The sequence below is a fragment of the Ictidomys tridecemlineatus genome, chromosome 6, assembly GCF_052094955.1.
Source record: "Ictidomys tridecemlineatus isolate mIctTri1 chromosome 6, mIctTri1.hap1, whole genome shotgun sequence".
NCBI classification, from domain to species: domain Eukaryota; kingdom Metazoa; phylum Chordata; class Mammalia; order Rodentia; family Sciuridae; genus Ictidomys; species Ictidomys tridecemlineatus.
The window spans coordinates 61,730,721-61,757,816 of NC_135482.1; the positions used below are offsets into that span (position 1 = coordinate 61,730,721).

Here is a 27,096-nt window from a genome sequence, read left to right on the forward strand (position 1 = left end):
TGCGGTCCTTTCAGACTAGGAGGAAACGGTTGCTCTCGAGGCGGGGCGGAGCCCCTTGGGGCGAGGCGGGCGGCTGGGCGAGCGGGGGAAGGCGGAGCCAGTTGCGGGTCAAAGTCCCGGCCAGGAAGAGCAGGAGTTCTGTCATTGTTTTCTGAGTTCATATCAGTGGTGCAATACATTGTAATGTGACCACATCTTGCTAAGTGTTATCATATAGAAATATTGAGAGCTCTAGAAAAGGACGAGAAGCTGTTGAATCCCAACCCCAAATCCCAATATTGCCAGCTCCCTCTTCTCCACTATGTGAAGCAAAAAAACATACTTGGGGAAAAAACAGATCCTAATCTCTCCCAGGTTTCCTGTCTCACTTGCATAGCTCCCCCACCGCCCCCCACCCCCGTCTCTCCAGTTTACCATGCCTCCTCTCCTTCAATTTTCTCTCTCCCACCGACCCCCAAGACAACTTCACTATCCCTTTTGTCTCCCAAATACATCTAGAATCCTTCCACTTCAATCTTCCTCTCTCCCAACCAGCCATCATCTCTCCTGGATTGCTGCAATAGCCTTTTCTTTGTTTGTTTGTTTTTTAAACAACACAATCAACAAACTTGATCTAATAAATATATAGAACCATAGATCCAAAACTTAAGGACTGTTCTTTTTTTTTTTTTGCAGTATTTGGGGTTGAACCCAGGACATCACATATACTAAACAAGCACTCTATCACTGAGCTATATCCCAGCCTTATCCTCTTATCCTTCATTTTTTTTTTTTTAAAGTAGGGATTGAATCTGAGGGCATTTTACTACTGAGCTACATTCCCAACCACCACCCACTTCTCTCTCTCTAAGAGGATCACAACTTCAAGCCCAACAGGGCAGGGTGGAGGGAGGGGGAGGGGAAGAGAGGGAGAGAAGGTCTTGCTAAATTGCTGAGTCTGGCCTCAAACTTGCAATCCTCTTGCCTCAGCCTCCTGAGTCACTGGGATTACAGGCATGTGCCACAGTCCTGATAACCTGTTCAGTCTCCCCACACACAAACTTATTTTTGTACCAGGGATTGAATCCAAGGGGGCACTTTACCACAGAGCTACATCCTCAGTCCCAATTTGTTTTCTTTTTTAATTTGCGACAGGATCACATTAATTTTTTGAGGCTGGCCTTGAATTTGAGATCCTCCTGTCTCAGCCTCCCAAATTGTTGGGGTTATAGGCCTACATCATCTTGCCAGCTAGGCTCATTCTTGTTAAGCACACCGAGATCATAAATAAAAAATCATTCACATTCTAAGGCAAGCATTTCTCAACTGAGGTAATTCAAATTTTGAAGAATTGTATAATACATACCATACTCTCTGACCAAAACAAACATTAAGCCCAGGGCCTTGAACATACTACACAAGCTCTCTAGTACTGAGCTACATCCTCAGCCCTTTTTTATTATGCTTGTTAATTTTATTTTGAGAGATTCTCACTAAATTGTCCAAGATGGCCTTGAATTTGCTATCTATCCTTCTGCATCAGCTTCCAAGTAGCTGGAATTACATATATGGGGCCCTGCACTCTCATATGTTTTGTTTTGTGATATTGTTGTTTTGTTTTGTTGGTACTAGGAATTGAACCCAGAGAGAACTCTATCACTGAGCAACTACATTCTCAGCCCTTTGCATCTTTTGAGTCACAGTCTTGCTGTGTTGCCCAGGCTGGCCTCAACATGTGATCATCCTGCTTCATCCTCCAAAGTTGCTGAGATTACAGATATGCATCACCAATTTTTTTTTTTTTGTTGTTGTTGTTGTTTATTTGCACCTGGAATTGAATCCAGGGAGATTTTATCATTGAGCTATGTCCCCAAACCTTTATATGTTGAGACAGGGTCTCACTAAATTGCTAACAGTTTTGTTAAATTGCCAAGCCTGGTCTTAAATTTGCAATCCTCCCAACTCAGCCTCTGGGATTACAGGCATATGTCACTAAACCCAGCACTCCCATGTATTTTATTTTTGTTTTTGTTTTTAAATTTTTTTTTGTTTTGTTTTAGTAGTCAATGGACCTTTATTTTATTTATTTATATGCGGTGCTGGTGCTGAGAATCAAACCCAGTGCCTCACAACATGCTAGCCAAGCACTCTACCACTGAGCTACAACCCAGCCTACTACCATATGTTTTTAGATGAATTTTATTTTTATAATCATCTCAGATTTTCAGAAAAATTATGACAATAGTACAGAGAGTTTCCATACAATTCCCCTATTATAAACATCTTACAGGAGTAAAGATATGTTTGCTAGAAAATTAGTAAACTGGTTTCATGCATGTGTTGTGCCAGTGAGTATATGGGGTGGTGCTGGAGATTGAACCCAGGACTTCACACATTCTAGGGACACACTAAGATACACCCAAGCCCCAATGAATCAATATTGATTAATGAAATTCCATGCTTTATTCAGATTTATTTAGTTTTGGCTCCATTTCCGTGTTCCAGAACAATCCAATCCTAGTGTATCAGGACTGCCTCAATGTACAGTTGGGTGCCCACAATTTGGATCATGGGACATGTCTATGAACTTTATAATAGAAGTGACTCATTCCAGCTGGAGTACCTGATTTATCTTAAGTTAATATCAAAGAGTCAGACATATTCCCAGAGCCAGGATCAGGTTGTAAAGTTCCACATACCACACTAATAATTCTATTTATAGTGTGCTTGAAAACTATGCAGGAGGCTAGGCTAGTGGTGCAGGCCTGTAAGCCCAGAGACTCTGGAAACTGAGGTAGGAGGATCACAACTTCAAACCCAACCTCAGCAATTTAGCAAGGCCCTAAGCAATTCAGCAAGATCCTGTCTCAAAAAATGGCTGGGGATGTAGCACAGTGGTAAAATGCCCCTTGGTTCAATCCCCAGTACCAAACCAAAAAAAAAAAAAAAAAAAAAGAACAAAAACTATGCAGGAAAAACCAGGTAGAACCAGGCATGGTGGCACATGCCTGTAATCCCAACAGCTTGGAGGCTGAGGCAGGAGGGTCTGGAGTTCAAAGCCAGCCTCAGCAATTTAGCAAGGCCCTAGGCAACTCAGTGAGACCCTATCTGTAAATAAAATATTTAAAAAGGGTTGGGGATGTGACTCAGTGGTTAAGCACCCCTTGGTTCAATCCCTTGTACCAAAAGAAAAAACAAAACAAAAAAAGTTATCTAGAATTACACTGAGGCAGTCATAGTAGTTATAGCTCAAAACGTCAGCAGTCATGTCAAGCTGAATCATACAATCATTTTGTTAATCAGTTGTAATAGTTTCTCAGATTTTTTGTATTTGATGACCTTGATGGTTTGAGTACCTGGTCAAGTATTTTGTAAAATGTCTGTCAATTGGAACTTGTCTGTTTCTCTTGTGACATAGGTGGATTTGTTTATCTAACATAGTCTATGCTCATCAACATGTTTGTACATTCCTTTGTACATTCATTTCTCATACTTTACAGGGTTTTCATAAAGATGATTTTTTTTTGAGACAGGTTCTCATTATATTGCTTAGGTTGGCCAAGAACTTCTAGATTCAAGATTCTCCTGCCTCAGCCTCCCAAGTAGCTAGGATTACAGATGTTTTTGCCACTGCACCCAGCTTTTAAGAGCCCCCTCCCCCCTCCCCCTACTGGGGATTAAACCCAGGGGCTTTAACCACTGAGCCATAAACTCAGCCCTACTTTACATTTAATTTAGAGACAGGATCTTACTGAGTTGCTTAGGTAGTTGCTAAATTGCTGAAGTTGGTTTTCAACTTGCAATCTTCCTGCCTCAGCCTCCTGAGCCACTGGGATTATAGATAAGCAAGTGTCACCACTCCCTGTAAAACATTTTTAATGACTTGCTTTGTTTTTTTAATTGTTGTTTTGTTTATTTTTATTTATTCATTCATTATTTTTCAGCACTGGGGATTGAACCCAGAAGCACTGTAGCACTGAGCCACATCCCCAGTCCTATGTAATTTTTTTTTAAATTTTGGGCAGGGTCTTACTAAATTGCTGAGGCTGGCCTCAAATTTATGATCCTTTTGCCTCCAACTTCTGAGTCACTGGGATTATCGAAGTGACTCAGAAGTGACTCACACCTGGCTCCCTTGCTTTGTTATCTAAAAGTTGTGTGATCTATGTGATCTTAGACACATTTCTGAACTTCTTAAGCCCTTGGTCTTCTCCTCTGTAAATGGTGTTAGCAGAATTATAATGGAAAATTAAAGAGGACTTTTAAGCAAAGGCAAGATGTAGTGTACATTATGTTTAAAGATTATCCAGAAAGTGGTGTTCAGCTTAGGTTGAAGTGGGAAAAGAGGTACAAAAATAAATAAATAAATAAATAAATAAATAAATAAATGGAGGAAGAACTTCTTATCAGGGCTCACAAAACATTACCCGCTATTCTTTGCATCCCACCCCTTGTCTCCCCACCATGCATCTTACATTTTTGCTATCCAAATTACCTGTGTTCTCTTTGTATACTGTATGCTACTACCCCTTATGGAGGCCAGGAATGCCCTATTGCCCCATGTTCTTGGGAAACTCCTGCTCAAGCAAGACCCAACTCGAGCATACCATGCTCTATGAAGTCCCCTGCTTAAGGCTTCCCTATTACTCCACCACCCTACACAGAGCCTACAATATGAGCTGCAGGCTACTGAGCACCTTCAGGTACAGTGACCTCATTGTGTTCACTCTTCTTTCCCCAGTGCCCAGAAGGAGATCCATCACTTATCTATCTATCTATCTATCTATCTATCTATCTATCTATCTATCTATTCATTCATTCATTCATTCATTTGGCACTGGGAATTGAACCCAGGGTGCTTTAACACTGAACTACATTCACAGCCCTTTATCTTTTTTTATTTTTATTTTTTATTTTTTGGTATTAGGAATTGAACCCAGGGGAACTTAACCACTGAGCTACATCTCCAGCCCTTATTTGCAATCCTCCTGCCTCAGTCAGATGAGTTGCTGGATTATAGGTGTGTACCACAGTACTCAGTGAGATACCACCACTAAAAAAATAAATAAATAAATAAATAAATAAAAAAGTTCTAGTGGAGAAAGGAGAGAGAAGGGAGGGCCCAGGGTCACATGAAAGGTGGAAGGCCAAAGATAAAAATCTGGAAAACTCACTTTATTCTTTTTCCTGTGCACATCTACCACTATTCACTGGTCAGAACTGCTGTGAACCAGATGCCACAGAATAATCCCAGATTCAGCAAGTGGGAAAGGTAGTCATGAGGCAGCCCAAACAGGCACATGATCACATTTATGTTTACATGAACATAGATTCCACATAAACTGCTCATTTACACATGAGAACTAAGATAAAACTAAGGATTCCTGGAATCAAGGCCTTAATGAATACTGAAGTGACAGGCCCTCAGCTGAGGCCACAGGGGAGAATGGCAGGGGTAGGAATGGAGGTACAGTCTTCTGGGCAGAGAGGTAGGCAGCCGTGTGTATAATTCTCTTGGAAGGGGTGGTCCTCCTGAGGATGGGCCAGGACAGCCAGGCGCTGCTGTACACACTCAGCTGTCAGTCGTGCTTCTGGATCAGCATCCCAGCAGTCTTCCAAGAGCTCCCTCAGTCCACCAGGGTCCTCGGAGGAATGACGGGGAAGCAGGCTTGACCCTGGGATCTTGAGTAGACCCCAAGGTTAAAAGGCATCTTCCATCTTCAATGTATACTACTCCTGTTTTTGTCTGTGTTTTGTTGTTGTTTCACTGGGCACTTTACCACTGAACTACACCCCCAGCCCTTTTTATATATTTATTTATTTTGAGACAGGGTCTCACTAAATTGCCAAGGTGGTCCTCAAACTTGTAACCCTTCTGCCTTAGCCTTCTAAGTTGCTTTACAGGAGTGCACCACTGCACCAGCCACTCCTATTTTCTGTTTCTTTCCTTTTTTTTTTTTTGCAGTGCTAGGTATTGAACCCAGGGTTTTGAACATGCTAAGCATGTGATCTATTACTGGGCTACCTAGAACTGACTTTTATTGGGTTGCATCAGAAATACAGATGTATGAGACACAACAAGAAGTCACTGGTTAGGGCTGGGGATGTGGCTCAAGCGGTAGTGCGCTCGCCTGGCATGCGTGTGGCTGGGGTTCGATCCTCAGCACCACATACAAAGATGTTGTGTCCGCCAAATACTAAAAAAAAAAAAAAAAAAAAAAAAAAAATTAAAAATATTCTCTCTCTCTCTCTCTCTCTCTTTAAAAAAAATCACACCATCATGAACTGAAAGTAGCAACTTTAAAAAAAAAAAAAAAAAAGAAGTCACTGGTTAGATTTTGGGTTCCAACATACCAGGGGAGGCACCTTCTTGGAAGCAGAGCCCAGAAAAGAAGCAAAGTCAGGGATGGTCTGCTGAAATGAGGAACAGGGCTAATTGATGGAGGAGAGTACAGAGAGACTTGAGCAGGAAAGTTGTGGATGGAATGGGGTGTATGAGACTTAGGGTGAAAGAGGGTCAACTGAGGACCTCTTTAGTTTTTCTAGTCTCAGAGGAACATGAACCAGGGAGTGGTGAGAGATGAGAGGAGACAGGAATAGATAGACTGGTCCTGGAAGAGAAGTCCTTGAAGCCCATACCCAGTCCCCAGCTGGCTAGAAATGGCCTCTTACTGTAACAAAGGATATCCAGGTAGATGGGATATAAGGGCGCCTCCTCTCCTCTACTACCAAGGCCCATAGCTCACAGGTGGTGGGAGTGTTGCCCAGTTCTGCCTCATAGGCCAGTTGGAAAGGTGATGGTCTGCCATCTGGGGGAAGGTACAAGGAATAGATGTAAGCTTGCCTTGAGGTGCCTCCCATGTAGTGAAGGCAGGGAAAGAAGGTCACAGCTTTCTGGAACCAAGTCAGTAAGCCTAGAAGGGGTGAGTGGGGCACCAGGAGTAAGAAATTTACCAGAGCTCAAATCGGGGCAGCGGCTCATGATCTCCCATAGAAGTAGAGCCAGAGAGTAAACATCTGCTCGCCGAAGAGCTGTGCCCCAGTCCTGGAGGTCCAGAGTCTTGTCCAAGAGTTCTGGCGCCATGTACCTTTGGGTGCCAGCCTAGAGAGCAACATGTGGAGGGCCAAGAATCATCTCTGTGGCAACCCTCATTGCATCCCTAATTCATGCACCATAATGCTCCCCACCATAGACTCAGCAATGTCCCTACCACTTCAGGCACTGCTGCATAGCACTATTGCCATAGTGATAGTCACAATGCTACCACCATCATCCTGTCCCTTACCCTTACCCATAGTACTCACCTCCATGATGGTAGCTGGGCCTTGGGATTGAGAAGGAGCCCAGGCAGGGGACCCACTGAAACCAGGGAGCGCCAAGGCTAGGCCTAGATCTCCAATTGCACATGACCTGTCTTCCCGAATGAGCACATTCTGGCTGCTCAGATCTCGGTGGGCAATACCTGGTTTATACTGGCCTGTGAGAAAATCCAAGGTTGAAGAGATATGGGTCTTCCTCACTCTTTTGATTCAATCTTTCCCTTCCAAGCTAAGGGAGAATTGGACACAGTAGTGTGATTCCTGACTCCCTTGGCAGCCGGTTCACCCACCATCCTGCCAGCGTTCCTCATGCAGAAATGCCAGGCCCCGGGCCAGGGAGAGTGCCATCCGCAAGGAACTTCCCCAGTCACTGGTGTGCTGGGTCAAGTAGTGGCACAGAGAGCCCTAAGGAAAAGCAGAGAGAAGAGGGGTAACTGATAAATCCCAGAGAGTAGGGATCAGTTGACAGATCTCTTTCCAAACCTGCCCTGCAGACAGACACCCTGACAGGTCCAGACCAAGACAACAACAGGCAGTGGAGGAGTAAGAATGAGCATCAGTGAGATTGATGTGAAAAATAGTAACTCCAGTAGTTGGGACTGTAGTTCAGTGGCAGAGCGCTTGCTTTGCATGTGTGAGGCCATGGGTTCTATCCTCAGCACCACATAAAAATAAACAAATAAAATAAAGGCATTCTGTCTATCCACAACTGAAGGAAGGAAGGAAGGAAGGAAGGAAGGAAGGAAGGAAGGAAGGAAGGAAGGAAGGAAGGAAGGAAGGAACTTCAAGTCAACATAACTGAGTGCATATTGTGGCCCAGGCCATGTGCACTGGCCTCTGAAATCTTTATGATGACCTTACAAGGGAAGTATTCTGATCACCTCTATTTTACAGAGGAAGAGCTTAGAGGAAGTTAAGTAAATTTGCTTAAGGTCAGTTGGTGAGAGACAAGTGGGGCACAGATCCAAGCAGTCTGACTCACGAATCACCCACTATTAACCACCACCTTATGCCAACTCAGAGAACTTGAAACAAAGAGAAGAGGAAAGTTATTCAGTGGCCCCTCTCATGAACTACCTTGCTTGAAGTGTCAGGTCTCTGTAGACATGGATAGGTAGACCTGGTGGATAGGAGCAGCAGATAAGGAACTGGAGGCAAAGGAGCAATAGAGCCCCCCATTCAACAAACATTTTTGAGCACCTTTGGTATACCAGCAACTGTATTGAGACACCAAGGTAGCTCAGGGACAGGTGAGACATAATGATAACATATAAGCATAGAATGCAATAAATACCACAATGGGGAAAAAAAAGTGTCATAGATGTGAAGCAAAAACCACTAACTGTCTATGGGAAGTCAGACACAGTTAAAGGAACAAAAAGTGATTTTTGAGCAGGGTCAGGAGGAATATGGTCAAAGGGAGGACTTTCCAGAATTCAAGATCTCAGAGATAGAGGAGCTGTAGGGGCTGATAAAATCCAGGAAAGGACTACTGCATTTGGGCACCGAAACAGGTTGAAGAGGTTGAACTACAAGAGGAAAAGGACTTGGGTCATGGAGCTCTTACACACAGGTGGAAGAGTCCTGCTGTTGGGGTGAACAGGAGAAAAGCAACTCTAGAGTCACACCGATCCTGGTAAAATGACTTTCTTTCCTGAGCCTCTGTGGATAGTAATTCCTACCTCATAGTATGTGAATATTAAGTATGAAAATGTGTCTAAAGTGCTTAATACAATGCCTATTAGATGGGAAATGCTATAGAAACAAAAAAAAAACAATCCCAACCTTTAGTAAACTGACAAGGCCCAGTGTGCTCTGGCCTCTGCCTACTTCCTCTCTTTATCCTGCAACTCATTGTTCTCCACCTCAGGGCCCTCCCTTTTAGATTTTAATACATTTGACATATGACACTTATACCTCCAGTCTTTTTATCCACCCCCATCCCCACCATACTGGGGATTGAACCCAGTAGCACTTTACCACTTTGCTATAGCCCCAGCCCTTTTTATTTTTTATTTTAAGACGGGGTCTTGCTAAATCGCCCAGGCTGGCCTCCAATTTGTGATCCCCCTGCCTCAGCTTCCCACCTGGCTGGGATTACAAGTTTTTGCCACTGTATTGGGTGAGCTATTTCTTTAACAATGGTTTTCTTTTTTTTTTCTTTTTTCTTTTTTTTAAGAGAGAGAGAGAGAGAGAGAGAGAAAGAGAGAGAGGATTTTAATATTTATTTTTTAGTTCTCGGCGGACACAACATCTTTGTTTGTATGTGGTGCTGAGGATCGAACCTGGGCTGCACGCATGCCAGGCGAGTGTGCTGCTACCACTTGAGCCACACCCCCAGCCCGACAATGGTTTTCTTTAAGGTTGGGAATATTAACTGTTTGGTTTCTCCCTTCCCTTATCTATATTTTAAGGGTTAAAAATATTAACATGAGCCAGGTGGGTGGTATACACCTGCAGTCCCAGCTACTTGGGCATTGAGACAGGAAAATCACTGTGCCCAAGAGTTCAGGGCCAGCCTGGGGAACATAGGGAGAGAAAAAAAAAAAAAGTGTGCATTACTTGTGTAATAAAAAAGAAAAAGACAAGCCACACATGTTGGTGTATGACTGTAATCCTAGTGAAGGCTGAGGCAGGAGGATCGCAAGTTTGAGGCAAGCCTCTTCAATTTAGCAAGACCCTAAGCAATTTAATGAGATCCTGTCTCAAAATAAAAAAATAAAAAGGTTTGGGGATATAGCTCAGTGGTAAAGTACTGTTCAATCCCCAGTTTTTTTTTTTTTTAATTGCTTTAAGGAAGAGAAAATCTAAAGCAGAAGAATAAGTGTATATAGCCAGCCCCCTGCCATGCAATCTCCCCCAACTACACACTCACACACACACACACACACACACACACACACACACACACACACACACACTCCTTAGTCCTCACCTTGGGATGCAATTCCAGTATCAGCAGGGGCCCAGAGGGCAAGGAGCCAGGGCCCCCCTGGCCAGCAGTAATAAAGCGGACAATGTGGTCATGCTGTAGGCCTGGCAGCTCATACACTGCTCTTTCAGCTCGGAACTGGGCCACAGCCCTTGGAGGGAAGGCCTTGATGGCTACCAGCTCTCCTTGCAGCCTTCCGGCCCACATCACTGCGTGACTTCCTTCTTGGATTACCTAGTGGGAACACTGTGCTGGGTGCAGGCCTCCGAACTAACACCAAGGCCAGATTTTCTCCCCAGTACAACCTCCAGGAATGCCCAGAGGAGCCCTTCCTCCCTCCAGGGGGCACCTGGGAGAAGCATAGCTCTGGCAGCTCCGGCAGCTCCTCACTCCAGTCCCTGCCTGAGTTTGGCTCTGGCTGTGGCCCACCTTGCACTCTGTAGGCTTTTCGCTGTAGCAGGGCTGGTTGCAGAGAAGAACCTGAAGGTCAGGGTGTATAGGCATGGGGACAAGGGAAGGGGACTTTGTAGGAAGGAGTTGTCTGTGGAGGTCATGAAAGACAGTGTATAGAGATCTCAGGAATGTGGGGTCAGTGGTGACAAGAGACTCAGAGCTTGAGGGCAGTATCTTGGTCATAAGGGAGAGATGGGGCAAATTAGTACCCAAGATGATGCTGCTCAGTAGAAGCAGGAGGAGGAGAAGCAGCCCCAACAGCACCAATGCCATCCAGTTGGACTCGCCTGGTCATTAAGGCAAGAACAGAGGTGGGTGAACATTGCCCCAAACTGCTCTCTGCACCTCTCCCCTGTTAAGAGAGCTTGCTTCTCAACCCACCCCCATCCTAGTCACAAGCCCCCTTATCTCTCTGTCACCAGGGCAACCAGCTTCCCAAGGCCAGGAGGAGGAAAGCTTAGGGAGGGGGTAGGGTGAGAACTAGACCTGGTTCTACCTCTCCTCCTTACCTGGGCCTCAGGATGGGGCTCTAGCCAGTAATTACCTGGGGTAGCCTGGGTACCTTGGGGGCCAGGAACCCCCAGGTTCCCTGGAGAAGGCAGATAGCTGTAATTGGCATTGCAAAAGTCAGTGCCACAGGAGCAGGTGAAGAGAGTGGAGCCAGGGCTGGGATGGGCTCGGGGACTCAGGTCACAGTGGAGGGATTCACAGCCTGGCTCATCACTGTCTCGGCATCCTGATGGGGTAGGATTAGGGGAAGAGTAGAATAGAAGGAACAAGGGAGAGGACAAAATGGGGTCTGGAATCAGAAAGGATAACTCCCTTCTCTGCGAGAAGCATCCTTCTATCTCACATAGGCTTTTCTTTTCCTCCACATATTTCCATCTCTCCCCTTCTCCCCCAGGACATTCCTGTCTCCCACCCTAACTATCACTTGCCATATACTTTGCCATTCACCTTGCATTTCCACCTGGGCCCGGCCTTGGGTCAGGTTCCAGATCCCAAAGCAGCAGTGACTGTAGAGGCAGCGAATAACCCTGGGAGGCCCTGGTCCTGCATCTAGCAGCTCCCCCAGTGTCTTTGTGCTTCCCCGCACTCCAGGGGCCTCAAAGAACACACAGGTCCTCCTGTTTGGTGGTGCTGAAACCCAGGATGGGGAAAGGGAAGGATTCAAGACGGGTGTGAATGTAGGGGCAAAAGGATACACAAAACATGATTTTCATTTCCCAGGGTCAGCAAAGCCACAGGGGAAACCCAGGTCAGCAGAGGCCTGGAACCTGATGCCACCACAGGGACACATGACTACCCTTCACCCTCACTCAACCAGCCCACTCACCACTCTTCCAAAGTGATGGCTTCTGCTTCAAGAGTCCTTTTTGCTCACTGAGTGGGTGGAAAGATCCTGCCCCTCCCTATAGACACTCACCTTGTACAGCTGTAGGAAGCAATGCCCAAAGTCCCAATCTCCCCAGCATCTTGTTGAAGGATGCCAGCAGCAGGAGGAGGACAGCATAAGCCAGCACAGCTGCCCCAGAGCAAAGCTCCCTTCAGATACAGGGCACTATGGAGCTTCCAAGCCTTGAGTCCCCAACTCCACCCCCTCTGTCCTATCCCAGTCTCGCTGTGGGGGAGAAGGCTGCTGTGGGGGAGAGAGTGGGTATGAGGAAAACAGGGAAAGAAAGGGAGGAGCAGAGAACCAATCTCATATCCTCCTCTCTTTAGCCACCTCCTATTTTCTCTGAAGAGCAGGAGGAGGGGGATTTGGAGGCCCAGCTGAGAATCCAGTGATACCTAACTACAAATCTCTGCCCTTTGCTGACCTTGGAAGAAGGTGCAGGATCCAGTCAGCCTTTCTCAGGCTAGAAATCAAAGCAAGGTCAAATACCTAGAGCCATTTAGCTTTGCCCAAGATCCCCTGTAACTCATGTATTCAGGGCTCAAATCTACAGCTTCCTGGGCAGAGGGAGGCCTTATACCCCATACTAGATTTTACCTCATTTTTCAAACTCATGGGTCAGAAAGTACATAAAATTTTTCAGAGTTAAAAAAAATGACACTGAAAATAGTTACAATGGTTAATTTTTTATGTGTATTTTACCATAATAATAAAACAGCTGGGGATATAACTTAGTAGTAGAGCACTTGCCTAGCATATGTGAGGTTGTGGGTTCAATCCCCAGCACTACAAAACAAAGAAAGAAACAAAAATCACATGGATTCACACACTGAGCAAATTACCATTATTGAAGCAATTACAACTTTTTATTGAGCACCTACTATGTGCTAGGGTAGTTGGGGCTATGCATTTTACAATCATCTAATTCCCCCGCTGAGATGTTTATTATATCTCCACTCTATAAACAAGAAAATTCAGTTTAGGTAAGTTGCCCAAGGTCAGTAGAAAACAGCAGAACTGTGATATGAACCTAGGCAATTCTGACTCAAAAGACCAGGTTCTATTCTTTGTATTATGTAATGCTGTCTAAAAATGAATACAAAATTCAGCAATGAAAAAATTTTCCATTAAATGCATACTTCAAAATTTGAATTTGGATTACTGAAAAAATATCCAGCATTATCTGCCAGCAGACCACTAATTAGAAGGTAGGTACAGTTCAAACTATCACCACCAGAGGACAGCAGACATAGGACAAAGTCTGCGCTGTGGCAAGAAGGCAGAAAGTAACTTCTCTGATGATTAATAAACACAGTACACCTCCTATATGTATTAAGTTCTACAAATATAAAATATGAAGGGAGAATATAGGGTATGTAAAGAGAATGTCAGCAGGAGCTGGAAGAAGGTCAATGGCTTGTGTTGCAACAGACAGAAGCCCAACTCCACCAGATTCTTCCCCAAAGTATCCACAGTCATAGGTAATTATTTCCACAACTACAAGCAGCTGGGTCCCATTAGATTTAGTCAGAGGGGATTGGTTCCCTATTTTTCAAGCTTTCTGCCCCCTAGTGGCTTCCTGGAAAGCTTGTCAGAATAAACTGGCTAGATGGGAAGGGGTGGGGTGGTGGTAAGTGTATGAGTACTCTCTGAGCATGCTGAGGCCTTTCAGGAGGGGGAGTAAAAGCTCCAATGATTGTGTAATAGAAGCTGGTAGAACGACTAGGACTAGAGACAGCTACTCATCCTTTCTTGGGCCCTTCTAAGAGCCTGTGGGGCTGTGCCAGTGAAGTCCATGAAATGTTGTGCTCAGTTCCAGCTATCTTCCTTCAGCTGCTCCAAGATGAGATAAGTCTAAGGTGGGGGTGGGAGTTGAAGATCAAATAACTTCTTTTGTCTGGTATGTCTCAGGAGGCTGTCTCCTCAGAGTGAGACAGGGTAAGGTTGAGACAAAAAGGTAGTCTCCTCAGTGAAAGCTTTAAATAACTACTCCTAAGGAAGAAACAATCGATCAGGTTGACGGGAATTACACCTGCTCTGGGTAGTTAGGTTTTAAGAGTTGAGACAAAAATAAAAAGTGTAATAATCTGCTAGGTGTAGTAACACATGCCTATAAGCCCAATCACTTGGGAGGCTAAGGCAGAAGGATAACAAGTTTGAGGTTAGCCTGGGCAACTTAGTGAGACGCTGTCGAAAAATAAAAATTTATAAACAGAATGTGAATGTAGTTCAGTGGTTGAGTGCTTGCCTAGCATGAGCAAGGCCCTGGGTTCAATCCCTAGTACCACAATTAAAAAAATAAAATAAAAGGGCTGGGAACATACTCAGTTGTCAAATCCTTGCTTAGCACTCAGGAGGTCCTACGTTCAATCACCAGTACTGTGGAAAAGAAAAAAAGAGGTAGGATGGTAGTGGTGGCAATAGTCTAACTGAGGAATTAGGAAGGTCTTAAAGGACTACCACATAGGAGTCAAGACTTTATAGATCCCACCAAACTTTTTAAAACATATTTTTTTAAGTTTCAGATGGACACAATACCTTTATTTTATTTATTTATTTTTATGTGTTGCTGAGGATGGAACCCAGTACCTCACATGTGCAAGTGCTCCACAACTGAGCTACAACCCCAGCCTCTACATAATCACTTTCATTAGGGCTCCCTGATTCAAGTCAGCAATGATCCAATAATTTATTTTTATTTTTTTTAGTTGTTGATAGACCTTTATTTTATTTATTTTTATGTGGTGCTGAGAATTGAACCCAGTGCCTCACACATGCTAGGCAAGTGTGCTTCCACTGAGCCACACCCCCAGCCCCCCAATTATTTACCTTTGATCCTATTGACTACAAAGTAAGCTGTTCCTTTATTTAATTCAGCAGGTAGCTATGGATTTCAGTCTAGAAAAGGTTTGTTAGGTGCTGGGCCTAATAATTTCAGACAGAAATTATTCCTGCCCTTCAGGAATTCATAGTCTAGAAAGTCAAGCAGCTATATCAATAAGAAGCCAGAAAATTACGTGTCACACTAGAGATATGCCCCAAAACTGTTTACAAGAAGAAAGATCAAGTAATTATGCCTAAGACATAGAAGATAAAGTAAGAAAGATGCCAAGAGGGTTTCAGAGAAAGGGACATTTAAATCATCTTAAAGGTCAACAAAGGGGTAAGGGGTATAGCTCAGTTGCTAGAGTGCTTGTCTCACAAGCCCAAAGCCCTGGGTTCAATCCCCAGCACCAAAAAAAAAAAAAAAAAAAAAAAAGGTCAACATAATGATTTTAAGAGAGTGGTTGTTTAAAGCAAAGAGTAGGAGTAAAGGGCTGGGGTTGTGACTCAGTGGTAGAGTGCTCGCCTAGCAAGTGTGAGGCACTGGGTTTGATCCTTACACCATATAAAAATGAAATAAAGGTATTGTGTCCACCTACAACTAAAAATTTTTTAAATTTTTTTTTTAAAAAGGTAGATATATAAACACAAAGCATGCTGGTCATGGTGCTGCACCCCTGTAATCCCAGGAGGCTCAGACAGGAAGATCACAAGTTTGAGGCCCGTCTCAGCAACTTTCCAAGACTCTATCTTACAGGGCCAAGGATATAGTTCAGTGGTAAAGTGCCCCAAGTTAGATCCCTGGTGCCAAACATACACAAGCATGTATATTTAGTGACAAGAAAGCAATGAGATTTGAGGCAGTAAATCAACATAGATATATACTGGGACCAGATTGGAAAGGTTTTCAATTTTATAACAAGGAGCTTAGACTTCTACTAAAAGCAAAGGATTTTAGGCAGGGGCCTTGTGGCAATGTGGAAGATGAATGACTGGGGCTTATGGAGATCAGTTATAAGACATAACCAGGGGCTGGGGATGTGGCTCAAGCGGTAGCATGCTCGCCTGGAATGCGTGCGGCCTGGGTTCAATCCTCAGCACCACATACCAACAAAGATGTTGTGTCCGCCGAGAACTAAAAATATTAAAATTCTCTTTTTCTCTCTCTAAAAAGAAAGATCTCTCTCTCATAAAAATTCTCTCTTAAAAAAAAAAAAAAAAAAAAGACGTAACCAGTAACCAGAGTGAGCACTGACTGGGTGCACCCAGTTAGGCAGAATTAAATTCCAGGCCAATCTTGGCAATTTAGTGAGTATTTGTCTCAAGATAAAAAAATAAAGGGCTGGGGATGTGGCTCAAGCAGTGGCGCGCTTGCCTGGCATGCGTGCAGCCCGGGTTCGATCCTCAGCACCACATACAAACAAAGATGTTGTGTCCGCCGAAAACTAAAAAATAAATATTATAAAAAGATTCTCTCTCTCTAAAAAAAATAAAATAAAAGAGAGCTGGGATTGTAGCAATACGCAAACAAAACAAACATGAAACAACAAAAAACACTATAGAGGTAAAATTGACTCCTAGGACTAGCAATTAATTGCATATGGGTAGACGAAAGGGAAAACTAAAAGATGATTCTGAAGTTTCAAGCATGAGTAATTAAGGGGCAGGTAATATTGTTAAGGGAGATGCAGAATACAAAGGATTATTTCCCCTTCTAATACACCAAGTTCATCTGCAGGATGTTTAGATAAAATTGTCCAATAAGTAGGTTTTCAGGTCAAGACAAAGTCAGGGCTTGAGATTTGGGAGTCGACAACATGTATGTTAAAACTAAAGAGTGGATAAGACTTGGGCTTGGGTTGTGGTTCAGCAGTAGAGCACTCAGGTAGAGCGCTGCACTGCTCTACCGCATGCAAGGCCCTGGGTTCGATCCTCAGCACCACATAAAAATAAACAAATAAAATAAAGGTTTTGTGTTCAACTACCAAAAAAAAAAAAAAAAGTGGATAAGACTCTTTCAATGAGAAAGATAAAGGGGCTGAGGCTGTAGCTCAGTGGCAGAGTGCTGGCATAGCATGTGTGAGGCACTGGTTTCTTAGCACTGCATGAAAATAAACAAATAAAATAAAGGTATGCTGTCCGTAACAACTACAAAAAAATAAAACAAAATAAAAAAGAAAGAACATAAGACAGGAAACATCAACATTTAAGGGACAGAGGCAAAAGTGACTATTAAAGAGACTAAAAAGAATATTCAGACATATTGAAAGAAAATCAAGAACAGTATCAGTGTCACACTCTATGTGACAAAAAGCTTTAAGGTGCAGTAGTCATAAAGAGGCTGATAATTGAAAGATCACTGGAGCTGCCATCAGGTCCTGATGTTAATGAGAAAAATTCTGGTTAAGTAATTGGTGCTAACAAAGTGGCCTGAGGATGAATAAAGAGGAAAATGAGTGTAAACTGATTTTGCTAACTGAAAAATAAAAGAACTAAATCAGTAGCTGGAAGAATAAGCAGAAGTTTTTCAAAATGGAACATGCATAAGAGGATGACAAAAGGAAACCAAAGGATAGCTTGAAAAGGAAAAAGGTATCATTGAAACAAAGAACAAAAAGTCAAAGAAATGAGGTTGACAGCACAAGTTGACAAGCAGGGCTGGTCTTGCAAAGGAAAAATAACACTTCTCTACTAGGAAGAGAGAAAAAGGTTAAATTAGTGAAAATACAGATGTTTTTAATGAGAAGGATAGGAAAGTTTGAAGAAATGCTTCCATTTCCTCAATGAACTAAGAGGCAAATCATCTAATATAAATTAGGTCAGGATCCAAAAACTAGCAATCAATAGTGTCTGTCTTACTTGCCAAACTATGAAATCCTTGATGACAAGGACCTCCTTAAGTTTTTTTTTATTAATACTTTTAACCTAACTTAGTACCTCACACATAGTAAAGGATCAATAGATGTTTACTAAATGAATAGATAAGACAACTATTATGAGCTCTCATCTAACTAAGGCTGCAAAACCAAACCCATAAATACACACTCCAAAACAGACAAGTGAACCCCCAATAAAGTCAAGTATTAAAATGTCATATAAGGAAAGCAAATGGCTGGGTTTACCCATGGTTGAGTGCTGACAAAGAAGACACAAATAGTAGAATAAGAAAATTAACTGAGAATCCTGGTAAACAACAGTTTAACAATTGACCAAATATTTGTTAGGTAATATAACAACACATTTCTTAGAAAGTAAAACTAGAGCCTGATGGAAAATTGGGAAAGTTGTCAGAATTTCTAACTTCAATTCAGAAGGGACCAGAGACCAGATTTAAACAATACAGGGTACAAGAAATGCAAAGTATACCAGGTCTAGATCTTGGTTTCCAAATGACATTCTCCAATACAAGGAACCTTAGAGGATTAGGTGATCAGAAGGCAGGGGCAGGAAAAATACAAGATAAGCCTGAAGCATCTTATGTATCTAAAAGCAATAAAGTGGCAGGCAATGTGGCACACACCTGTAATCTCAACAACTCTGTAGGATGAGGCATGAGAATCCCAAATTCAAAGCCAACCTCAGCAAGTTAGTGAGGCCCTGTCTCTATAAATAAAATATAAAAAAGGATTGAGGATGAGGCTTAGTGGTTAAGTGCCCCTGGGTTCAATCCCTGGTACAAAAAAATAAAAAGGAAAGGGAATGTAGCTCAGTGGTAAAAAAACCTTCAATTCAATCCCCAGTGCCCCCCCAAAAAAGCAATAAAATTAAAAAAAAAAACAAATTGTTTACAAAAAAATATGATCAACATGAATTCCCAGAGGCCAAAGTTGGGTTAATTGAGAAATTAAGTAATGTAGTATTAAATTATAATCCAAGTATAAGATAAATATACATGAATCCACACTAATATAAATGATGGTCTAATAAAAGAAGATGAAAATTCCTTACAGAATTCCAAATAACAGATACAGATTATGCCCCCTCTGAGGTAAAGCTTAATTTCCACCAACCCATTCAAGTTGGGCTAGTCTTAGTGATTCACTTACTAAGAGTAGGCAGAGAAAAAAGTTAACTTTATCATGCAGAAATCTGGCAAATATTAACATTGATAATGTTACTTGCATACCATAGACGCTATCATTGTGTTATGAGAATGGTATTTTACCTGTGGTATTCATTCAAAAACCATAAGCTGGGGCTGGGATTGTGGCTCAGTGATAGAGCACTTGCCTAGCACATGTGAAACACTAGGTTTAATCCTCAGCACCACATAAAAAAATAGCTATTGTGTCCATCAACAACTAAAACAAACCAACCCCCATAAGCTAACAATGAGCAAAACATCAGACAAACCCAGATTGGGGGCTACATATAGGCTATCTGGCCAATATTCCTCAAGACAGACCAAGTTATGAAAAACAAGGAAGGACTGTCACAGAGGATACAAAGGATATGTGATAAGTAAATGCAATGTGTTACCCTAGAATGGATCCTGGAATAGAAAGAGAGTATCAGTGGAAAAACTAATGAAACCCATAGTAAGAAGTTCAGTTCACATAATGTACCAATGTTAGCATCTAAGTTTTGACAACATACCATGGTAAAATGTCAGGAGGAGGAAAACTGGATAAGGGTAAAACTCTGTACTCCCTTTGCAATTTTTCTATATTTTTTTTATTCTTTCCAATACTGAGGATTTAACCCAGGGACATTTTACCACTGAGCTACAACCCCAGTGCTTTTTATTGAGATAGGGTCTCACTAAATTGCTGAGGCTAGCCTGGAACTTGCAATCTTCCTGCCTCAGCCTCCTCAGCTGCTGGGATTATTGGTGTGCACCACGTTCTGTAAAACTAAAATTACCCTTTCCCAATGAAAAGAAAATTGTTCCAAAATAAAGACCATATTAAAAAAAAAAAAAAAGGAGGAGGAAGAGTTGGGGCTGCCCCTGTTTCTTTTGGCTAGCCTTGTTTTCCTTTTTAGCTTTTTGGAGTACTGGGATCAAACCCAGGACCTGGCACAGGTGTTAGGCAAGAGCTTTAAAACTAAACTATACTCCCAGCCCTTAGTTCTCCACTCTTCTGGGAAGCTGTGGAACAGTGACCTGATCATGAAACTTTACCTGGGATTGAAGTAGGGTAAACTTCACTAATTAACACATTCAGGAACACAACTGTTGTATATCTGGAAACATTTGCAGAGTTCAAAATATGAAGTTGTAACCATATTCTCCCCATTCCCCACCCTCTCAATACACCAGAGACATGGCTTTTTTTTATTAAAAAAAACTTTTTTTAATTGGTTTACAAAGGAGCTACAGACTACATTGAAACTAATCTTTGTACAAAAGGAGGGGGAAGAGCCCCAAAACACCCAGACAAAAGGTAGGGGGAAAAACAAGAAAGAAGATACAAAAGGAGCAGGAAGAAACTGAAAAACAAGAAATTAGCATCATACATACACAAGAGTAGGCTGGAAAAGAGCAAGATGATAGACCATTAAAAGTATTTACCCACACAGCCCTGGTGATAATTGGTTTGGAATCAACAACGAACACACAGCATGAGATTATTAAGAAGTTTAAAAGGCAACAGTGGTATGGAGACTGGTTATTGCCAGTGTTAAGAGAGAGAAACTTGTTTTAGGCACCAGAGATTGAAGCACCATCCCTCGCCCCAGGATGATGACAGACTAGGGAAGAGGAGCAGGCCCTGGGACAGCTGCCACTGGTGTATAGAATATCAGATATTCTCCTCATATTCTTTTTCCCCTAGACTCTAGGTAAGGGCCATGCATGGGATGCCACTGGGAGAAAGGGATGATCAGAAATATGAATAGCTGCCCCTGTTGACATTGTTCAAGAGCAGTTAGTTACTGGCAAAGCTGGGGAGAGGAAGCCCAATCCTCCTCTGTGGAGAAGGCACAGAGTGATTCCTGAAGGCAAGAAATAGGAAAGCACATACCCCAAAACAGTGCCAGCTGGGAGGTCCCAAGGGGAGGTATCAACAAAGTCCTCACTACCTGCACCCCCAGCCAAACCCGACTTTTTTATTTTTTATACTGAGCTGGGACTTCAGAGAATTAAAGGACAGATCATGGTTGACTAAATGAAGGCTAATCCCTACACTTAGACAAGGAAAGCTGGGCTGTTTGAAGGAGCAAATGGGAAAATACTCCTTTCCTGCAAATGAATGTTGTGGAGAAAATCTTTTTGGGTTTGTTAAAATCAAAGTGGAGGAGGCCTAGGGGAGGAATGAAGCCAGGAACTTCCCTTCTTTTCCTTTCCTGGTCTTCAATCTAAGGCAAGTGAGCCAAGTGTGGAAGAGGGAGTATAAATTTAAGCTTAAGGCTGCTTAATGTCTTCCTGGGGGCTGGTATTTACGGAAGGCAGACAAAGAAAAGAAATAGGTCAACCTCAAAGCTGGTCTGCTCATCCTCCTAGGTCTGCACCCCCGGAGTAGAGCCAAGACAGGCACCAGAAAGAACACAGTCTCCCAAACAAAAGTAATAACATGCCCATATTTTATCAGCAGTTCTCAAAAACAATGTTTTCCGGGGTTGGAGAAGTGCCATATCCTCCTCCCTTCCCCCAAAGCTACTGCTGCCACCTTTCATCATTGCACATAAATTACTGGCTCTCTTCTACGGGAAGATGAACTCTGAGATTTCACATTTCTCCTCCCAACCCCAAGAGGCTACACAGCTTTGGCTAAGGGGAAGAAAAGTTATGCAAAGAGCCCCTTATCATTTGAGGCAGCCAAACTGTCCTCATTTCCTTGGTACCTGATCTCCAAAACTCTTTTGATCTGATCCCAAGGTCCAAAAGGCATCAGGGTACTTACAACTGAATGAAAACTTTAAGCATGTAGCACCAGGGCTCCCCCCAAAGCATAATAGGGGCCTGATTAGCACCCCAGGAAAAAACCCTCAAAAAGTGTATAAATTTATTGCGTCCTAGCAAAGATCTGCAGCTTCCAGTATTCACACAATGTGAAGATATTTAACAATACAAAATATATTCTGAAAGTCAAACACCTGCAGTTCATAGTGCTTTCTCAGATTTGTTAAAAAAATACAATGCTTAGTTTCCTATATAGGATATACAAAAGCAAAAAATATATATATGTATATAGTAGAAATAAATCAGCCATAGTAATTTACAGCTTTTGTCTCCAACCCTCCCCCAATCATAATCTTTACCCCATACTTCAGTCTATACTTTTGGGGATCAAAGGTTCTATTTATTCTGAAACTAGGCTGAGAAATATCCATTAAACTACATTCTGCATAGCACCCAAAAACAAGAGTGCCAGCTGGGAGGTCCCTGAAGGAAGATGGTGTGGGTTGTTACTTCTCTGGGTAAAAAGTGAGACAGTTAAGTGATAAGCAGATGAATGTGAATGGGCAACCTGAAAGAACAAGACAATGAGTGCTTTCATTTTACTAGTCCTGGTATGCCCAACCCTGCAAGGTTTGGTCATCAAAAAAAATTTTTTTTAAATCATGAAAATATGTTCGGAATATGCATGTCAGTTACATTAATTTCTGCTGGCCTAAAGTTCAGGAAAGGGGAATTTTCACTAAAGAGCTCCTGACTCAAGGAATGTAACCACCTAACTTCTCCTGGAAAAGACTAAATGGCTTGCTGCTGCTGGGAGACAGAAGCAGAAGTTAATTCCATTTGTGGGCCAAACAAGATGCTGGATCTAAAGCTTCCTCTGTGGGAAAGAAATAGGATAAGTACAATGAATTGGATATAAATTCACTCATGGTAATGATAATGAACCAGCAACTTTTCACCCAAGAGAGAAACACCATCAAATAACCTCATCTAAAAGCTTGTAGTTCTCAGCATCAGTAAGCTAGTTTGCAGCTAATAATTTCATACTGGAGAAGATTCCATTCCTGGAAATGCTCTATGGAGTAAAATACTGTATACTCCAGCATGTTAATTTGTCCCTTTCCTCCAAAAGATGCCAAAGAACATGATTACAGACATAAAATAACCGACTCTAAGTTCTGCCTTTCAGTGGGAATAAAGTGTGTGATGATGAACAGTCATGGATGACTTTTACTTCAGGATTCTTAATCCGATCTGGGTAAAGTTCCTTGCAATAGTTCCTGAGGGTTGATAACAGTATTGTCTTCAGAGAAAGGACCAAATGGAGTGAACTATTGTTTAGAGTATTAACAGGTATTATATTTCAATTTAACAACAGCATAAAGTTACCCAAAACTTAATTTGAATGGATTTTATATAAAATGTATAGTAGAATCATAGCATCATCTATTGATAGCCAAGATAAAAAGATTTAAGTACAAGGACTCTGCCATAGAGCTGGATGATGGGTTTCACTTTCACACAAAAATAGTTTCTTCTTTAGAAAGTGCAGAATATCCCCCAGTCATAATTATAACTGATTTAGCAAAAGCAGAGAAATGACTTCAGGAACATACCCAGGTTTTAAGACAGATTTCTAGGTAATGGGCCTGAAAGGCATTTTGATCTGAATTTATTTTCCAACAATTTCAAATATAATTTCTCCTCTGTATGTAGATATATACAGGCACAAACACACAGTCATACACACAGTCATACACAAACACTTCTCTATCAGATCAGGGTAATTTTTTATTGTAGGTCTCTTTTAATATTGGCTAACAGAAAACCTATCCCCAACCTAACAGATAACACTCATACACACAGCCATTTCCACACTTCCTCACAGTGAAAAGCTCTCTAACAAGATACCAGAAGGTCAAGAGAGACAATGCTTTAATGGCTGGGCTTTGAGGACAATTCTGGTTGCATTTAAATCTCAGTGCCAAATGCACCAAGAGTTCCCTGCCGCTATAATTTTTGGATCAGTCTCTTCTGGAATCAGTCCATGGAGAAAGCAGGATGATTTCTCCCAATCTCTCCTATAAACCACAGTGGTAAGACAAGATTTCTTTTTGTTCTGGGCTATCATTCCCATGATCATGTGCTTCCCTTTCCCTTAGGAACCACCCAAGTACATATAAGGAAGAATTAAGGGAAAAAAATCATAAGAGCCACTGTCTTGCCACTAGCACATGCTCTGGAGTTCTGCAGAATGGAAACCTGAACAGATTTATTGGCTGATGTTCTTTAACAACACAAAGGGAAAGAAACTACAGGAATGTTCAGAAGAGGAAGTGTACTTCCTTTCAGAGTATGAACTCAGAAGCCCATACATCAAGGCTTAGAGCTACCTTGGAAGACAATGGTATCAAAGTCCAAATAACTCCCAACTATTCATCACTTCCTCTTCTGAGCACATCTTTTTCCTATTGGAATTCCCTATTTATTTATTTATTTGACTACTTTTTGACAATTTATATAAACAGATCACAGATTATCCTGTTTAAATGGTCTCTTGTACAATTCCACAGAAAGACTTGCTTGATTCTTGATGCTTAGAGGAGCTAATGAAGGGAGATGCCTTTGACTCTCCAGCACCATGAAGGTGCCTGCGTCAGGAGTATTTTGAACATGCCCTCCATAGCTATCTCAAGCATCATACTAGGCTTCAAGTTTTTCCATTCTGCTGCTGGGACTAAGGCTTTTAAAAGATTGACAGAAGTGCCTCATCCAGGGACCATTACCAAAAACAAAACATGAAGTGATTAGGTGAGAGAAGGGGAGATAGAAAGGGTTGAGTCAAGAAAGGAGTGCAAGAAGCTGATCCCAAATAAAAAGATAAAATTAAGAAAGGAAAAACATTATGTATGTATATATAAACTAAAAGCAGAGCATATAAATGCTTACTCTGGTGGGAAGCCAAGACAACATCTACAGAAAAGCTTGATGTGTCACAATAAGGCTCAGCCCTAAGGAAATAAGGCAATATATAAAAAAAAAAAAAAAAAAAAAATGACCAAGGTATTTTGGTCACAGAATGGTCTCCTTCCTCCTCCCAGCCAACCCCTGTGAATGCATCTCTATATATCTTTATATATATATGCATATATATATATATATAATATAGAATCTGTTTTTTGTTAAAAAGTATTTCAATGATCATATATATTTATCAAGGCATGATGGCTTTAGGTAAGGGGGGGGGATCCATCATGGGAGAGCTGAGAAGGGGAAACGAAGGAATGGGAGACTGGGGTAAGAAGTATAAGAAGAAACTGGGATCAAACAAATGCTCATCAAAGGGTGGCACCAACAGAATTTTCACTGATGTTTCCCACCTGTAAGGAGGCACTGATGATACGGGTGGGTGTCAGAACCCCATCTCTTCTTTGTATACATCCCCAAACTCTTCCCACCACCATGCATTTTAATGCCTCATGGCTCTCTCTCTCCCACATGTCTCTTGGACCCATGCTAACTTGCATCCCGGGGGTTGATGGGTATTATTGGCCCATAGGTCTCTTGCCCCGGGTGCCTGATCTCAGAAGCCATTGCCACTGATATTAATGGACTGCAGATCCGCCACCTGCATGACGTTGATGCCACTGTTGGCAAGACGGGCAATACCCTCAGGACAGATGGCCTCCATGGCTACCATATTGGTGGTAATAAGGGCTGAAGGGGTGGCAGTGCCGCTGCCTTCTGAACCTGCCCCACTGTCCAGGGGCAAAGTGCCCACACTCAGGGCTACACCTGGGCCTCCCTTCTTATTCTGGTGGGTCTTGATATGCTTTGACAGGTGATCACTCCTCATGAAGCGCTTAGGACACTCAGGGCAGGCAAATTTCTTCTCACCTAGATAAAGGGAGAGACAAAAGGTAAGAAGCTGACATGTCAGGAAGTGGAGATATCTTGCCTAATTTACCACCTTCAAATTACATCAGGTGCGGTGGCTCACACTGACAATTCAAGTAACTCAGGGGGCTGAGGCAGGAGGATTAAGTTCAAGGTCAGCCTCAGCAATTCAGGCCCTAAGCAACTTAGCAAAAGCCTGTCTCAAAATAAAAAACAAGCTGAGCATGGTGGGGCACACCTGTAATTCCAGGTGCTAGGGAGGCTGAGGCAGGAGGATCCCAGGTTCAAAGCCAGCCTCCATTAACAGTGAGGGGCTAAGCATCTTGGTGAGACCCTGTCTCTAAAAATACAAAACAGGGCTGGAGATGTGGTTTGGAAGTTGAGTGCCCCTAATTTCTTTTTTTTTTTTTTTTTTTTTTAAAGAGAGAGTGAGAGAGGAGGGGGAGAGAGAGAGAGAGAGAATTTTTCATATTTATTTTTTAGTTCTCGGCGGACACAACATCTTTTTTTTTTTTTTTTTTTTTTTTAAAGAGAAAGTGAGAGAGGGGGACAGAGAGAGAGAGAGAGAGAGAGAGAGAGAATTTTAACATTTATTTATTTTTTCTTAGTTCTCGGCGGACACAACATCTTTGTTGGTATGTGGTGCTGCTGAGGATCGAACCCGGGCCGCACGCATGCTAGGCGAGCGCGCTACCGCTTGAGCCACATCCCAGCCCCGACACAACATCTTTGTTGGTATGTGGTGCTGAGGATTGAACCCGGGCCGCACGCATGCCAGGTGAGCGCGCTACCGCTTGAGCCACATCCCCAGCCCCCCTAATTTCAATACCTAGTACCCATTCCAAAATTAAATAAATAACAAAAGGACTGGAGATGCAGCTGCATGGTAAAATGCTCCTGGGGTGATCCTCAGAACCATAAATATGTAAATAAACAAACAGATAAATAAATAATTACATGAGATAGAATAAAGTCAGCCTTGGAAGGTGACAAGAACATGAGCAACCTAGCAAGTATAGATTCCTTTCTTGGGGAAGAAAAATAGATAAAGGTTGGTTAATACTGAGTAAAGCAAGGCAGAACTTAGCAGGAAAGTAGCTAGCAAGTATAGTTTCCTTTCTTGGGGAAGAAAAATAGATAAAGGTTGGTTAATACAGAGTAAAGCAAGGCAGAATTTAGCAGGAAAGTAGGCAGGACAAAGACCAAGAAGAGCAATGGGGGGGGTGTTGAGGTTGTGGCTCAATGGCAGAGTGCTTGCCTAGCATGCAGGATGCACTGGGTTTGATCCTCAGCCCCACATAGAAATAAAATAAAGACATCATGTTCACCTAAAACTAAAAAATAATTATTAAAAAGAAAAAAAACAAGAGTGATGGGGGCAGTGCTTCTCTTCAAAGTCAACTTGAAATCTAGTTTCTTCCATCTTCAAATTTTTTAGATCAATTCCAATTCCAT

The 27,096-nt window shown here is 42.3% G+C and overlaps 2 protein-coding genes across 12 annotated transcripts in view; both read right to left on the reverse strand.

The window, feature by feature from the left end:
- Window positions 1-5,133: 5,133 nt before the first annotated feature.
- On the reverse strand, window positions 5,134-12,619 carry Amhr2 (anti-Mullerian hormone receptor type 2). Of its 6 annotated transcripts, none has more exons than XM_021726199.3 (11): window positions 12,111-12,619; window positions 11,642-11,824; window positions 11,229-11,420; window positions 10,894-10,971; window positions 10,581-10,693; window positions 10,235-10,465; window positions 7,590-7,704; window positions 7,285-7,457; window positions 6,934-7,081; window positions 6,652-6,788; window positions 5,134-5,622 (listed from the first exon to the last, which is right to left on the reverse strand). In XM_021726199.3, exons 1-11 carry the CDS (start codon window positions 12,157-12,159, stop codon window positions 5,404-5,406), a joined length of 1,638 nt encoding a protein of 545 aa, XP_021581874.2. In that variant the 5' UTR covers window positions 12,160-12,619; the 3' UTR covers window positions 5,134-5,403. The 6 variants fall into 6 exon arrangements, with proteins under 6 accessions (XP_021581874.2, XP_040136498.1, XP_077870669.1 ...); XM_040280564.2 differs by having other exon boundaries at window positions 10,581-10,711; XM_040280565.2 differs by lacking the exon at window positions 5,134-5,622 and adding an exon at window positions 5,993-6,176 and having other exon boundaries at window positions 10,581-10,711.
- Window positions 12,620-12,750: 131 nt separating this feature from the next.
- Window positions 12,751-27,096, reverse strand: part of Sp1 (Sp1 transcription factor) — a 51,022-nt gene continuing 36,676 nt past the window's right edge. For 3 of the 6 annotated variants that reach the window (XM_078014539.1, XM_078014538.1, XM_040280567.2), the window contains exon 6: window positions 12,751-25,641. In XM_078014539.1, coding sequence (XP_077870665.1) covers window positions 25,328-25,641 — 314 coding nt within the window. In that variant the 3' untranslated portion in view covers window positions 12,751-25,327. The remainder of the gene's footprint in view (window positions 25,642-27,096) is intronic. The other 3 variants (XR_013422902.1, XM_078014542.1, XM_078014541.1) reach the window with 3 other exon arrangements.

What these genes read in the sequence shown, in the direction of transcription:
- Amhr2 (XM_040280564.2), bottom strand. Translation starts at nt 12,159, where the DNA reads ATGCTGGGGAGATTGGGACTTTGGGCATTGCTTCCTACAGCTGTACAA. An exon ending in AGGTACCCAGGCTACCCCAG is followed by an intron (nt 10,972 to 11,228) that starts GTAATTACTGGC and finishes CTTAATGACCAG; the next exon opens with GCGAGTCCAACTGGATGGCA. An exon ending in CTGCCCCGATTTGAGCTCTG is followed by an intron (nt 6,789 to 6,933) that starts GTAAATTTCTTA and finishes ACCTTCCCCCAG; the next exon opens with ATGGCAGACCATCACCTTTC.